This window comes from Hyperolius riggenbachi, chromosome 6 (genome assembly GCF_040937935.1).
Source record: "Hyperolius riggenbachi isolate aHypRig1 chromosome 6, aHypRig1.pri, whole genome shotgun sequence".
Lineage (NCBI taxonomy): Eukaryota > Metazoa > Chordata > Amphibia > Anura > Hyperoliidae > Hyperolius > Hyperolius riggenbachi.
This window is the reverse complement of record NC_090651.1, coordinates 23305065-23320799: the sequence shown is the minus strand read 5'-3', so window position 1 is coordinate 23320799 and position 15735 is coordinate 23305065. Positions and strand designations below refer to the sequence as shown.

The following is a 15735-nucleotide window of genomic DNA, read 5'->3' as shown; positions in this document are numbered from 1 at the left end:
AAAGAGTTAAATATCAGGTATGTAAGTGGCTGACTCAGTCCTGACTCAGGGCTGGTGCACACCGAGCAGCTTTTTGGGCGTTTTCAGATCCGCTTGCGGCTGCGGATCTGCTTGGTCAATGTATCTCAATGGGGTGGTGCACACCAGAGCGGGAGGCGTTTTGCAGAAACGAAAAATGCCGGGGTGAGGCATTTTTTGGATTTCGGATGTGTTTCTGCCTCAATGTTAAGTATAGGAAAAACACAAACCGCTCTGAAAAACGCCTGTTCAGAGCGGTTTTGCCTGCGTTTTTGTTACAGAAGCTGTTCAGTAACAGCTTTACTGTAACAATATATGAAATGTACTATACTGAAATCCGCTGCAGCAATCCGCAAAACGCTAGCAAAACGCCATAGAAAAATAAGAAAAAGCGTTTCAAAATCTGCTAGCATTTTGCGGATCTGCTAGCGGGTTTTGGTGTGCACCAGGCCTTAGACAGGAATTGACTACAGTGTGATCCTCACTGATAAGAAATTCTCCTTTTTACCTCTTTCCTGCTCTCAGAAGCCATTCTCTGCTAGGAAAGTGTTTTATAGTTGGAATTTTCTTATCAGTGAGGGTCACACTGTAGTCACTTCCTGTCTGAGTCAGGACTGAGTCAGCCACTTACATACCTGATATTTAACTCTTTCAGACAGAGGAAGAAAAAAAAAGGAACACAGCATAGTTATTTGTGTGCTAGGCACTGTACATACCCATGTCTATCTCATCATGTCACATGTCACTTTGGGTATCTGTCTCATAGCTACAATAACCGTAAGGTAACATCACAATAATAGAGTGGTCATTTCTTGGTCTGAGGAAAAACAAGCAAAATCTGCAGGGGATCAAATAATTCTTTCCCTCGAGCAACTATACCTGGCTAACCTATCCTGGGGCAACTATACTGGCTATCTACCTATACTGGGGGCAACTATACTGGCTATCTACCTATACTGGGGGCGACTATACTGGCTATCTACCTATACTGGGGGCAACTATACTGGAGGCAACTATACTGGCTACCTATCTATACTGGGGCAACTATACCTGGCTACCTATACTGAAGGCACCTAGCTGGCTAGCCTATACTGGGGAGGGGGGGCAGCCTACTGGCTACCGATCTGTACTGGGGGCACCTACCTGGCTAGCTTATACATAGACTTAAACTTGAGTAATTTAAAAAAAATCCACCTTATGAGCGTCAAATATTGGGGTCAACTTATACACGGGGTTGACTAATATTTGAGTATATACAGTATATGTATTTTTATTTATATACTCTATATATACAGTATGTATAGCACACTCACTAGATATACATAGCATACATACACACGCAGTGGAGGTTAATATACGCATAACATACACATATACACACACAGTATATATAACACTATATATATATATATATATATATATATATATATATATATATATATATATATATATCACACACAGCATAGACACACACTGTATATACACAGTAGCAGGGCACACAGCATAGACACACAATGGAGAATGAGACATAATATATATAGCACTCACATATACACACACTGCATACACAGCAGGGCACACAGCATAGATGGAATATATATATATGGCACACACACAGACACACATTGCATATACACCAGTGCACACAGCAGCCATAGACACACAATGGAGGGTGAGCTCAGCACACGCTGTACACAGAGCAGCAGCAGCGGCCCCCTCCCATTGGCCGGCCGGGTGGGTGAGGGGCAGCGCTGGCTCCTCCCATTGGCCGGCCGGGTGGGTGAGGGGCAGCGCAGGCTCCTCCCCCTCCAGGGACACGTTCTCAGCACACAGTCGGGCGATGGGGCCGCGCAGGGACTGAATCGCCCGCACCGAGCTCACCTCTCCGCCTCCCCGCAGCCGACATGTTCGCCAAGGGGAAAGGATCGGCGGTGCCCTCCGACGGCCAGGCCCGGGAGAAGTAAGGAGGGGACCCCGGGGTGTGTGTGGCTGTGTGTCCCCCCCGTGCAGTGTGCTGCCTGCCCCGTGCAGTGTGCTGCCTGCCCCGTGCATTGTCCTGTCTGCCCCGTGCATTGTCCTGTGTGTGCTGCCTGCACTGCCTCCTATATATGTCTATGCCCATGCATTGTCTGTATGTGCTGCCTGCACTGCCTCCTATATATGTCTATGCATTGTCCTGTATGTGCTGCCTGCACTGCCCCCCTATATATGTCTATGCCCCCCTATATATGTCTATGCCCCCCTATATATGTCTATGCCCATGCATTGTCCTGTATGTGCTGCCTGCACTCCCCCACTATATATGTCTATGCCCATGCATTGTCCTGTGTGCGGCTATATATCCCCATACATTGTCCTGTGTGTGCTGCCTTTCTATATGTGTGGTTATATATCCCCCATGCATTGCCTTGTGTGTCTATATGTACCCAATACATTGTCCTGTGTGTGCTGCCTTTCTATATGTGTGGTTATATATCCCCCATACATTGCCTTGTGTATATGTACCCAATACATTGTACTGTGTGTGCTACCTGCACTGCCCCATAGTGTGTATGTATATATATATATGTGTGTGTGTGTGTCTATGTATATCCCCTAAGCATTGTTCTGTGTGTGCATACTCCCCATACATTGTCCTGTTTGCTGCCTGCACTGCCTCCCTATATGTGTCTATGTATATCCCCCATACATTGTCCTGTGTATATAGCTCCTATGCATTGCATTGTCCTGTGTGTGTCTTTATACCCCCCATACATTTGTCTTCAGTGCTGCATGCACCGGCCCCCTATTTGTCTATGTGTGTGTGTGTAAATATAAATATATATGTGTGTGTATATGTATATCCTCCATGTATGTGCTGCCTGCACTGCCCTCTTATGTGTCTCTGTGTGGTGCTATATATTACCCCCATATATTGTCCTGTGTGTGCTGTCTGCACTGTCCCCATATATATATGTGTGTGTGTGTGTACACATTATCCTATGTATGTGTGTGCTTCTTCCTGTACATCATCTCCTATAGCTATCCCATACATAAGTGTGCTATCTCCTCTATTACTTCCTGTAGATATGTATGTGATCTCCTCTCTACACCACCCCCTATTGATATGTCTCTCCATGTATACTCTGCTCTATACATTATACTGTGCTGACATGTGTATGGGATCCCCTCTATACTTCTTATTGTTGTTATTTTGTATTTACATATAGCAGACATCTTCTGCAGCGTTATACGTAGTGATGTCACTTAACTGTCTTCAGAGCTTAACATGTAATCCTATCATATTATTGTGTATTTATATAGCACTGACATCTTCTGCAGCACTTTACAGAGTACATAGTCATGTCACTGACTCTCCTTCAGAGGAGCTCACAATCTAATCCTTACATAGTCATAAGAGGCCCATACACTGGGCTGTTTCAGCCATCGATTGATTGTTCAAAAATCGATTCTATCAAATCTATCGATCAATTTGCGGTCAAATTCGATCGATTTGATCTATCATTCTGAAATCTATTGGAAATCCGTTCCTAGTGTGTGGCACACATCAGATAGATTCCGGTCAGATTCAACCTGACAGGTATCTGACAAAAATCTGATGGTCAAATCTGCTGCAAATCCGTGTATGGCAACCTTAAAGAGAACCCGAGGTGTGTTTAAAGAATATTATCTGCATACAGAGGCTGGATCTGCCTATACAGCGCAGCCTCTGTTGCTATCCCAAACCCCACTAAGGTCCCCCTGCACTCTGCAATCCCTCATAAATCACAGCCATGCTGTGAGGCTGTGTTTACATCTGTAGTGTCAGTCTCAGCTGCTCCACCGCCTCCTGCATAGCTCCGGTCCCTGCCCCCGTCCCTTCCCTCCAATCAGCAGGGAGGGAAGGGATGCAGGCGGGGACTGGAGTTCTGCAGGAGGCGGGGAGAGCAGCAGACTGACACTATAGAGATAAACACAGCCAGCTCTGACAAGCTGTTTGTCAGCAGCGTGGCTGTGATTTATGAGGGATTGCAGAGTGCAGGGGGACCTTAGGGGGGTTTGGGATAGCAACAGAGGCTGGGCTGTATAGGCAGATCCAGCCTCTGTATGCAGATAATAATCTTCAAACCCACCTCGGGTTATCTTTAAGTCTAATGTTATACCATATTATTTTTATGTATTTATATATCACTGACATTTTCTGCAGCACTTTACAGAGTACATAGTCATGTCACTTGCTGTGTGTTGGATCTCCTCTATACATCACTTCCTCTGTACATCACTTCCTATAGATGTGTGTGGGATCTCCTCTGTACATCACTTCCTATAGATGTGTGTGGGATCTCCTCTGTACATCACTTCCTATAGATGTGTGTGGGATCTCCTCTGTACATCACTTCCTAGAGAGGTGTGTGGGATCTCTTCTGTACATCACTTCCTAGAGATGTGTGTGTGTGGGATCTCCTCTGTACATCACTTCTTAGAGATGTGTGTGTGTGTGTGTGTGGGATCTCCTCTGTAAATCACTTCCTATAGGTGTGTGTGCGTGCGTGTGATCTCCTCTGTACATCACTTCCTATAGATGTGTGTGGGATCTCCTCTGTACATCACTTCCTATAGATGTGTGTGGGACCTCCTCTGTACATCACTTCCTATAGATGTGTGTGGGATCTCCTCTGTACATCACTTCCTATAGATGTGTGTGGGATCTCCTCTGTACATCACTTCCTATGGATGTGTGTGGGATCTCCTCTGTACATCACTTCCTATGGATGTGTGTGGGATCTCCTCTGTACATCACTTCCTATGGATGTGTGTGGGATCTCCTCTGTACATCCCTTCCTATGGATGTGTGTGGGATCTCCTCTGTACATCCCTTCCTATGGATGTGTGTGGGATCTCCTCTGTACATCCCTTCCTATGGATGTGTGTGGGATCTCCTCTGTACATCACTTCCTATGGATGTGTGTGGGATCTCCTCTGTACATCACTTCCTATGGATGTGTGTGGGATCTCCTCTGTACATCACTTCCTATGGATGTGTGTGGGATCTCCTCTGTACATCACTTCCTATGGATGTGTGTGGGATCTCCTCTGTACATCACTTCCTATGGATGTGTGTGGGATCTCCTCTGTACATCACTTCCTATGGATGTGTGTGGGATCTCCTCTGTACATCACTTCCTATGGATGTGTGTGGGATCTCCTCTGTACATCACTTCCTATAGATGTATAGATAGATTCAGTCTGCTGGATGATTTGCATACTGTATGGCCAACTTGAGTGACACATGGTCATTTTTTATCTGCTTGTGTTGTGACTAGCGTTGGTCAATGAAATGCAAATAACTTTGAGTTGATGCAGCGTTTTGCAACTTTTGTATGCAAATGTATTCAGCTTGAAAATGAGCCAATCAAATCCTGCTAAAGCAAGATTGGATTGGTCTGTTTTCAAGCTGCATACGCAATTTGCATAATACTGCATGAACTCAAAATTATTTCCATCTCATTGACCACTAGCTGACCTAAGCCCTCTGTCTGTCACCGCCACAGCATTATAGTTTGCGTGGCCGTCCTGTCCCAGCGGCTGTCAGTACTGGACATGCGCAGTAGCACAAAAGCACTGACACAGGGACATGGGACGCAGAGAAATTATATAAAGAGATCCCTAGTTGTGACTTTAAAGGAATACTATCGATACCCAAGTGTTCTAAAATGACAATGTACAAATAATGTCTAAGTAGCTGTGTAAACATTTTCCTACATTTCATGTTAAATATCAGAGGCAAAAACTGTAATTTATTGAGGGTAGGATTTAGCTATATTGGGACAAATCAATTGCAGAAGGGGTGTCTGCTTCAATGCACAGCCAGAGTTGCATATCAGACTACAGAAAGCAAATATCAAACATATCAAACTCTGAAAGCAAAAACAGAATGAAAAGCTGTGACAATTAGTTACATTTCCTCTGCTCTCTTCAGACACTTCAGTCAGAAACACAGGACACAGAAGCTGCAGCTCCTGTGTCCTGTCTCTCTCTGTCACACACAGAGCTACACATAGAGTTAACTGATCAAGAAGTGAGGGGAATTTCCCCTCACCTCATGGCTCAGTCGCCTGTCAGTTTTGGCGTCAGTAAAGTTTGAATGTATTTTGCTAACAGTAAACAAAGAAGTTGCTACTAAAATGTATACAGCAGTACTTAGCAGCACTTCCTAAACAATTCCTGTGTCAATTGAAAAAAAAATATGTGAATCGATAGTATTCCTTTAAGTTGCACTGTCTATCCATGTAGTCACTGGGGATGATTAGTCGGATTCTAATGCACAGGCCAGTTTTTCCAACAGATCCTCTCGAAGTCTTGATTGCTTCGGGTTGGGAATCTAGAAGCATGGGCTCATACACTTCGCTGTTAGTGATGGATGATCATAATAGGATTGACCATGCCTTCTTCATTCCTCAACCAACACCAATTGATAATTTTCATCTCCCATTGCCAGTCTTCCCAAAATCTTCCATACCAAAAGACCTCGTCCAAACCAGTTTATTTGAATGCTGATGTTTCATAGCATGGTCAGTGTTTGCCACTATACATGTACCTCTTTCTAAATGGCAGTATTTAGGTGATGTCTCGTGGCACATGTATTTATATAGCACGACCTCTTCAGAAAGCACTGTACATGGTCATGTCACTTAACTGTCCCTCAGAGGGGCTCACAATCTAATCCTGAACATAGTCCATCATAGTCAAGAGCCAATATTAGGTGGAAGCCAACACTTATCAGTATTTTGGGGGGGTGGGAGGAAACATAAGTGCCTGAAGGAAACCCACACAGAGATACGGAGAACATATAAACTTCTTGCAGATCGTACCCTGGTGGGGAATCATTCTGGGGACCCGGCGGTGCGAGGCGAGAGTGCTAGCCACTGCACCACCGTGCTAGACGCAGTGCCCATTATGGGGGTAACTGCCAACCCATGTTGCCAGCAGGGCTGTGGAGTCAAGGAGTTGGATTCATTTTTGTGCTCCAGGAGTGGTTTCATAAACTGTGGTGTTGGAGTTGGATGATTTTTTTACCAGCCCTGGTTCCCAGCACCGTGGTGACTGATTTCTAGGGTTGTGGAGTTGAGTCTGAGTTGGAGCAATTTTGGGTTCCTGGCGTTTGTGGTTTCAATAAACTGAGGAGTGGTGTAGAATAATTTTTGAACCAAATCCATAGCCTTTAAAAATTAGACTAAGGAGTCGGAGCAATTTTGGGTACCTCCAGTTTCTTCTACGGCAATGACTGGCAACCCCATTTCCCAGACTGACTATGACTAGGGATAGTGTCTCTGGCGGTTACTTGTGTGGTCACTCTAGTTTCTGTTCCCTGTAAACTGGTATCTAGTGACCCCACATGTAGTTTGTTTCGCTAATGCTGAGGTCCCAGCTTTCTTGTCCAGATATAACTGTCCTTGGCCATTTAGGGGACCTTATTTTGTGACTTTCATATTTCTCCAGCCATATATTCAGCCCTTGGTGTTCTCGAGCTAACCGATCATAAGATGAGAGCAGTTTGATGAATTTAGAATGGGAAGTCTAGATATGGATTTCTTTCAATCATAATCTAACCCTCAAGGGCGAAGGTCCTTATTTTTTGGCCCTCATTAATTTATGGGACTGATTCAGGAAAGTTGTGGTTAATCAAGTAGAAGACCTTTTTATATTTCTCAGTCCATCCCAAACACTGAATATGGCCCGTGAGGACTGGAGTTCAACACCTGTGCCTTTATCTAAGGCCGATTGGCCCGGGGCTGTCTCTTAATGCTGTGTAATATGTGTACGTATCTTCCACCCTTATGTAAGGATTTGTGGTTGATTGTTCATTGCATCAGCTGTAACACACCATTGTTTTGTGTTGTTTACATTGTAGTGTTATATTTTGCATTCTGTTGTGTAATGCCACCAAAGATGCTGGCGCTATATAGACAGGACACAACGTTTATATTGCTCTTTTCTCCTGGCGCACTCAAGAGTAATAGAGCTGCAGCCATTACGGCGCGATCATTCGGTAGTAGCAATGTTGGGGAATCTTGTCCAAGCTCTCCTTATGTCAGAGGCAGAGCCTTTAAAGTTTAAATGTTGCAGCTACGTAGCAATCCCCACATTCTCAGATCTACAGGTTCTAATAATCTAGTCATACCCAGAGTCCACTTGGGATCTTTTAGTCCCTGAGCCTTCTGTCATGCTGCCCCTACGTTTTGGAACTCCGTACCTCAACAGATCAGGACAGCTCCATCCCTGGACGTGTTCAAATCCAGACTGAAAACCCACCTGTTCAGTTTGGCATTTGCAGAAATATAACTTTTGTTGTGTGAATACTTCATCCTACTACCAATTACTGAATCTGAGAAAGCCTAAGCGCTTTGAGTCCTATGGGAGAAAAGCGCTATAGAAATGTTATTGTATTGTATAAAGTCACTGGGAATCGGTCATATAAAAAAAAAAGGCAGGTACTCACCTAAGAATTGGGAAGACTCTGGGTCCTATAGAACGTTCTCGCTCCTCTCCCATTCCGTCTTGGGACCCGAGTCCTCCTGAAGAAGGACGGCTCCACACTGCGCATGCGCGAGTGTACAAGAGAGGACGCTCGCGGGTAAGCATTTCTTCCGAAGCCACCCTTCAGCAGCAGAGACAGCAGTATTTGATTGGTTGAATACTGTTACAGGGGATCCTGCGCTGTAACGGGGACCAGGAGAGGAGAGGGAAGGCCGATTCCCGTGGACTTTAACCATTACACTATACACCTACAAAATCATTCATAATAATAATAATAATAATCCAGGTAGAGTGGAGTTAAAGCATTGAGAAGGTCTGCTTGCATTCTAAGGAATAATTTTACTTTTATCAGCTTTAGACTTCTTTCACAGTGGGACGTTGCGTTTGATGCGACGTTAAGGTCGCATAACGTGCCCCTAATGCAACGCATTGAAAGACTATAACTTGGAGGTTATAGTACATTCTTTAGCCCTGCGTTTGGTGCGCCGGTTTCATCGCAAAGTGATGGTACGAAAACGGCACATGCGTTACATTCAAAAGAAAAAAGACTGAGCATGTGCAACACGCACAACGCAGCAGATTTCTTGCTAAACGCACAGCAAGCAGCATTTCTAAATATTGCTACACGTTACACACAACGCAATGTGTGCACTGTGAATGTCGCACAGACTTAGTATTGCTGTGCGTTAGTCTGCGTTAAAACATTTTCTAACGTGCGACTTTAACGTTGCACTGTGAAAGAGGCCTTATACAACCTTATCTATGAATACCCGTAAAGTGGACCTGAACTCTTGCACAGGACAGAAGGAAAACAGAAAAATGCACCCTGTATGTATTTAGAGAGTTTAGCCTTTCCAATTCCCCTTCATCTGTGACTAATCACAGCTGTAATTTGATCTCTCGGCTGTGTCAGCTGACTTCCATGGCAGAGCAGCTAATTTGTAAACACAAGATGTTAACCCTATGTCTGCTTCCAGTGAAGCAGAAAGTAGAAACACTGCAGACTTAATGCAGGATTTGTATCAGCTGTAACAAAGAAATGTTTTCTTTCTTTAAAAGTTATTATGCTGCTGCTTATCTTTTAGAGCAAAGACGAAGTTCCGGCTTCCGAGTTCAGGTCTGCTTGAAAAGCTCTTTCACAACGGCTGCGTTTTGTTTTTGAAAAGGCTTGCGATTCTTCCAAACGCAAGTACAGTAAAGTTACGATTGGAGTCGTGGGAATGCATTCATACTGAATGCGTTTCCGATTTTTCTTTTTTCTAAAGAGGCAATAGCGGTTCTGCCACATTTTTCCTGCGCTTCAATTGAGGCCAAGATAGAGAAAATCGCAAAACGCTTAATGCAAAACACGTTTGTATTAGTTTCACGTTTTTTTGGTGTGGAAGGGCCGTAAGCTGATGTCAGCCCACACACGTTTAGATATTTCTCGGTGCTTTCCCTAAACGCTCAGCTAATGTTAATGGATGGGCCAAATTCCACTGGAGTGATTGCGATTACCAAACTGCAGAACGCAGGACATGCACCATTTTTAGCATTTCTGCAATGTAAAGTATATAAACGCTGGCCTAATCGCTCATCAAAACTACACATTTTGCTATCGTTTTGAAGTTACTGCATACTGCAAAAAACTTAAAATTAATTCAAAGGACTAATCAGGATTAAAAACGCTAATCGCTACCAAATCGCTGGCAAAAACCTTACACTTCTTAAAATCGCTACCAAAAACGCTCATGAAATCGCTTACAAAATGCTCATCCAAAACGCTAGCGATTACGATTAGTGATATCGTTTTGTAGTGGGTTCCAGCCAGGCCTCACATGCGGCTGGCTGAATACTCTACCTCTGCTGCGTACATGCTACTCAATGCTTCTCATTTAGACTATTTATTTCCAGAAATCTTCTAGACTTGTCTCCCCTTCAATTCACCCAGGCCCAGCAGCGATGCCTTTTATTCGAGTTTAAATCTCTCACGTATTGCCTGTGTCTTCCCGCGTACACTCTGGTTGCTGTGAGCTTTCGACCTGCCAGACAGCTGTCAGGAGTCTCCTGATGACACCTCTCCACCGTCAGATGTTCTCCTGACCTGACGTGGGTGTTTGGTGTCATTTCCTCCTCAGCGAGAGTTGAGCGCATCACATGTTTTATGTTGTTTGACATAATACAGTCCGTCCATCTGCTGTGACATTCTCATCGCTTCGCCATCAGGGCGATAGGCTTTTTATTCCGGTTAACTCTTTCTTCCTGATCATCTCCTCCAATTTTCTTTCCTACAGACAACGATGTTCTTCAGACAGGAGAGAAACAATTACTTATTTACATCCAATTTTTAGCATAGAGGAGTTGGACTACCACAGGAAGTGCTTCTGTCCTCTTTCCTGTTTATGTGAATTGACTCTCTGTCTCCGGACTCTTCCAAGTTCCGCTTACGCTTGCTGTGATCTTGATTTTTAGCTAGGGTAGCCAGGCAGCATGTCTGTACAGTGATTGCTTCTAAAGCTGTCATCCTGAACGATCACCAACGATTGTCTGGAATGACAGAAGTGCCAAACCAACGTAGAAACGTGCAATGTTCCTCCTGCCAGATCTTTTGAGCCTGTCCAGTTCTGTCGGGTTATTACCTGTATCGCTCAGTCTTTTTGGACGATCACATGGTGTGGCGTGTGAAGGACTAGGTGTAGTCAATTATTCTGAGGAGATGCAAATTTGCAGCCAGGAAGTGGACCACATTTGCTGCGTAAATTTCATAAAATTTGCATGAACTTGGAATGATCACTTTGTCATTGATCATCCCTGCGCAGAACCATTCGGTATATACGGTCACGTTTGAATGTTTCCCAGTCTTTTTGATAAGTCAGTAGAGGAATTCACATATGATCAAAGGCAACTATGATCGTTTTGAATGGATCGTTTTGCAGTCAGAAGTAAATATTGCCTAGTTTGGTGCTGCCTCAGCCAGTAATCCAGTGCAGGGCTTTTCAACCTTTTCACTAATTGTACCAGTTTTATTGCCTGAAAAATGTCAAGTACCACCACTGTGCCTGTGCAGTAGATCTGACTCCTTGCTGTGCTGCCCTGCGGAATAGTTCAGACCTCAGATCATTATTAACCCGGCGGCAGTGAAGAGATAACAAGGCGAATGCTGCAGTAATGGTACGTATACTTCAGTTACAGGAAGTAAGCAGTGATGTCACTTCCTGTATTTGAAGTATACCCGCCATCACTGTGCTCCATTCACCTGGCTGTCTCCTCACTGCTGATCTGAGTTTTAAATTTTGCTGCAGGGCAGCACAGTGAGGAGCAAGCAAGGGGTAGCCAAACTTTGTGAAGGCAGGATGGGACCAGGACAAGCAGCAGGCAGACAATTAAGTGGCAGTCAAACTTGGAGTGTACCACCTGGCCAAAAGCAAAGTACCACTGGTGGTACGCGTACCACAGGTTGAAAAGCCCTGATCTAGTGTATACACAGCGGCCCCACGACAAATGAGCCCTCTGTATGTCCGCATCCTCTGCTTTGTTGCCCCTCCCCTTTCCATAGAACAGTACTCACACCTCACTTATAGCTAAACAGCATGTTTGTGCAGTGTAACCCTAACAGTCAAGCAATAGTCATTAAAGTGGACCTGAACTCTTACAGAGGACTGAAGGAAAACCGAGAAATGCACCCTGTATGTATTTAGAGAATTTAGCCTGTCTAATCCCCCCTCAGCTGTGACTAATCACAAGTTATAATTTGATCTATTAGCTTGCTGCTGCAGCAGAACAGCTGATTTGTAAACACAGAATGTTAACCCCATGTTTGCTTCCATAAAAGCAGGAAGTGGGCACACTGATTTATTGCAGGATTTGTATCAGCTGTAACAAAGGAATGTTTTTCTGTAAAGGTTATTATGCTGTTGCTTATCTTCTAGAAAAACAAAAGTTTGCTTTCCTAAAACAGAAAGAATTTGCGATAATTCAGGTTGGAGTGAGCTTGAGATGTCTCCCAGAGCAACACTGCTGAATATATGCAAATTAACCATAGTTACCCTTAGAAGCTAAACACACCTCCAGAACCGCTGGAATGCAATGATGTTTCAGCTTGTTAATTTGTACAGAGCCAGAATAATCCAACATGCATACAGACTGTTTCGGATTGTTTGATCCTCATCAGTGCATGGCATGGATTAATTTGGCTCTATGGAGTAGGGCTTGTGACACCTTGTTGATGTCACCAGGATGCTGTATTGTGATTGGCTCCTGTGTCAGATATCCTGGCCCTGCTCAGTTTGTGAGAGAGATGGGCAGCTGATGTCACTGGGATGCTGTATTGTGATTGGCTGCTGATATCCTGGCCCTGCTTATCTTCTAGAGCAGAGAGGAAGTTCTGAGTTTTTAGGTCCGCTTTAATTGACACCTGCTGGCCCTGTTGTGGCCGGGACATCAGCAATCTGGATGTCAGTATGGATTTGACACCTTGTTGATGTCACCAGGATGCTGTATTGTGATTGGCTCCTGTGTCGGATATCCTGGCCCTGCTCAGTGTGTGAGAGGGATGGGCAGCTGATGTCACTGGGATGCTCTGTTGTGATTGGCTGCTGATATCCTGGCCCTGCTTAGTGTGTGTGTGTGTGTGTGTGTGTGTGTGTGTGTGTGTGTGTGTGTGTGTGTGTGTGTGTGTTATATATAGTGTGTGTGTGTGTGTGTGGGATGGGCAGCTGATGTCACTGGGATGCTGCATTGTGATTGGCTGCTGATATCCTGGCCCTGCGGTGTGTGTGTGTGTGAGAGGGATGGGCAGCTGATGTTACTGGGATGCTGCATTGTGATTGGCTGCTGATATCCTGGCCCGTGTGTGTGTGTGTGTGAGGGGGGGGGGATGGGCAGCTGATGTCACTGGGTTGCTGTTTTGTGATTGGCTGCTGATATCCTGGCCCTGCTCAGTGTGTGAGAGAGATGGGCAGCTGATGTCACTGGGATGCTCTGTTGTTATTGGCTGCTGGTATCCTGGCCCTGCTCGGTGTGTGTGTGTGTGAGAGGGGTGGGCAGCTGACGTCACTGGGATGCTGCATTGTGATTGGCTGCTGATATCCTGGCCCTGCTCAGTGTGTGTGTGTGTGTGAGAGAGAGGGATGGGCAGCTGATGTCACTGGGATGCTGTGTTGTGATTGGCTGCTGATATCCTGGCCCTGCTCAGTGTGTGAGAGGGATGGGCAGCTGATGTCACTGGGATGCTCTGTTGTGATTGGCTGCTGATATCCTGGCCCTGCTCAGTGTGTGAGAGAGATGGGCAGCTGATGTCACTGGGATGCTCTGTTGTGATTGGCTGCTGATATCCTGGCCCTGCTCAGTGTGTGAGAGAGATGGGCAGCTGATGTCACTGGGATGCTCTGTTGTGATTGGCTGCTGATATCCTGGCCCTGCTCAGTGTGTGTGTGAGAGGGATGGGCAGCTGATGTCACTGGGATGCTGCATTGTGATTGGCTGCTGATATCCTGGCCCTGCTCAGTGTGTGTGGGATGGGCATCTGATGTCACTGGGATGCTGTGTTGTGATTGGCTGCTGATATCCTGGCCCTGCTCAGTGTGTGAGAGAGATGGGCAGCTGATGTCACTGGGATGCTCTGTTGTGATTGGCTGCTGATATCCTGGCCCTGCTCAGTGTGTGAGAGAGATGGGCAGCTGATGTCACTGGGATGCTCTGTTGTGATTGGCTGCTGATATCCTGGCCCTGCTCAGTGTGTGTGTGAGAGGGATGGGCAGCTGATGTCACTGGGATGCTGCATTGTGATTGGCTGCTGATATCCTGGCCCTGCTCAGTGTGTGTGGGATGGGCATCTGATGTCACTGGGATGTTGTGTTGTGATTGGCTGCTGATATCCTGGCCCTGCTCGGTGTGTGAGAGGGATGGGCAGCTGATGTCACTGGAATGCTATGTTGTGATTGGCTGCTGATATCTTGTCCCTGCTCAGTGTGTGAGAGAGATGGGCAGCTGGTGTCACTGGGATGCTATCTTGTGATTGGCTGCTGATATCCTGGCCCTGCTCAGTGTGAGAGAGATGGGCAGCTGATGTCACTGGGATGCTATGTTGTGATTGGCTGCTGATATCCTGGCCCTGCTCAGTGTGAGAGATGGGCAGCTGATGTCACTGGGATGCTGTATTGTGATTGGCTGCTGATATCCTGGCCCTGCTCAGTGTGTGAGAGAGATGAGCAGGTGATGTCACTGGGATGCTGCGTTGTGATTGGCTGCTGATATCCTGGCCCTGCTTAGTGTGAGAGAGATGGGCAGCTGATGTCACTGGGATGCTATGTTGTGATTGGCTGCTGATATCCTGGCCCTGCTCAGTGTGAGAGAGATGGGCAGCTGATGTCACTGGGATGCTATGTTGTGATTGGCTGCTGATATCCTGGCCCTGCTCAGTGTGAGAGATGGGCAGCTGATGTCACTGGGATGCTGTATTGTGATTGGCTGCTGATATCCTGGCCCTGCTCAGTGTGTGAGAGAGATGAGCAGGTGATGTCACTGGGATGCTGCGTTGTGATTGGCTGCTGATATCCTGGCCCTGCTTAGTGTGTGGGAGAGATGGGCAGACATCAGGTTTTCTGGCTAGTTTATGTCCCCTCTGTTTAGTGTTTTTATTTTATTTTCTTCTTCCTCTGTGTTGTCCCCAGCCTCCCCTCCCCCATGTGCCTTTTGTGTGCTTAGTGTCCACTCACCTGCTAACAAGTGTGGGGTTACTACAATGGGCAGATACAATTCACCAGGACTGTCCCATTCTTGTCTAATCTTCATCCTTCTGTAGATCTGAATGGACATATGTGGATTTGTCATGTGGGCATTACATACTTTTAACTTGTTTGTGTACAGATGCTTCGGTAAGGACCTAACGTGGACCTGAACTCTTGCACAGGACAAAAGGAAAACAGAGAGAAATGCACCCTGTGTCTATTTAGAGAGTTTAGTCTGTCTAATCCCCCCCCCCCTCATCTGTGACCAATCACAAATGTAATTTGATCTCTCAGCTGTCGGCTCAGGAATCTTCTCTGCCATGGCAGAGCGCTAATTTGTAAACACGGGATGTTAACCCTATGTCTGCTTCCATGAAAGCAGGAAGTAGACACACTGCAGGTTTATTGCAGTATTTTTTTATCAGCTGTAACAAAGAAATGTTTTTCTTTAAAGGTTATTATGCTGCTGCTTATCTTTAGCAGAGGAGAAGTT

General features: G+C 45.6%; 1 protein-coding gene across 2 annotated transcripts in view; it reads left to right on the top strand.

The window, feature by feature from the left end:
• The first annotated feature begins 1797 nt into the window (after positions 1-1797).
• Positions 1798-15735, top strand: part of SSBP3 (single stranded DNA binding protein 3) — a 131878-nt gene continuing 117940 nt past the window's right edge. For both annotated transcript variants that reach the window (XM_068239007.1, XM_068239006.1), the window contains exon 1: positions 1798-1978. In XM_068239007.1, the coding sequence (XP_068095108.1) occupies positions 1923-1978 (56 nt within the window). In that variant the 5' untranslated portion in view covers positions 1798-1922. The remainder of the gene's footprint in view (positions 1979-15735) is intronic.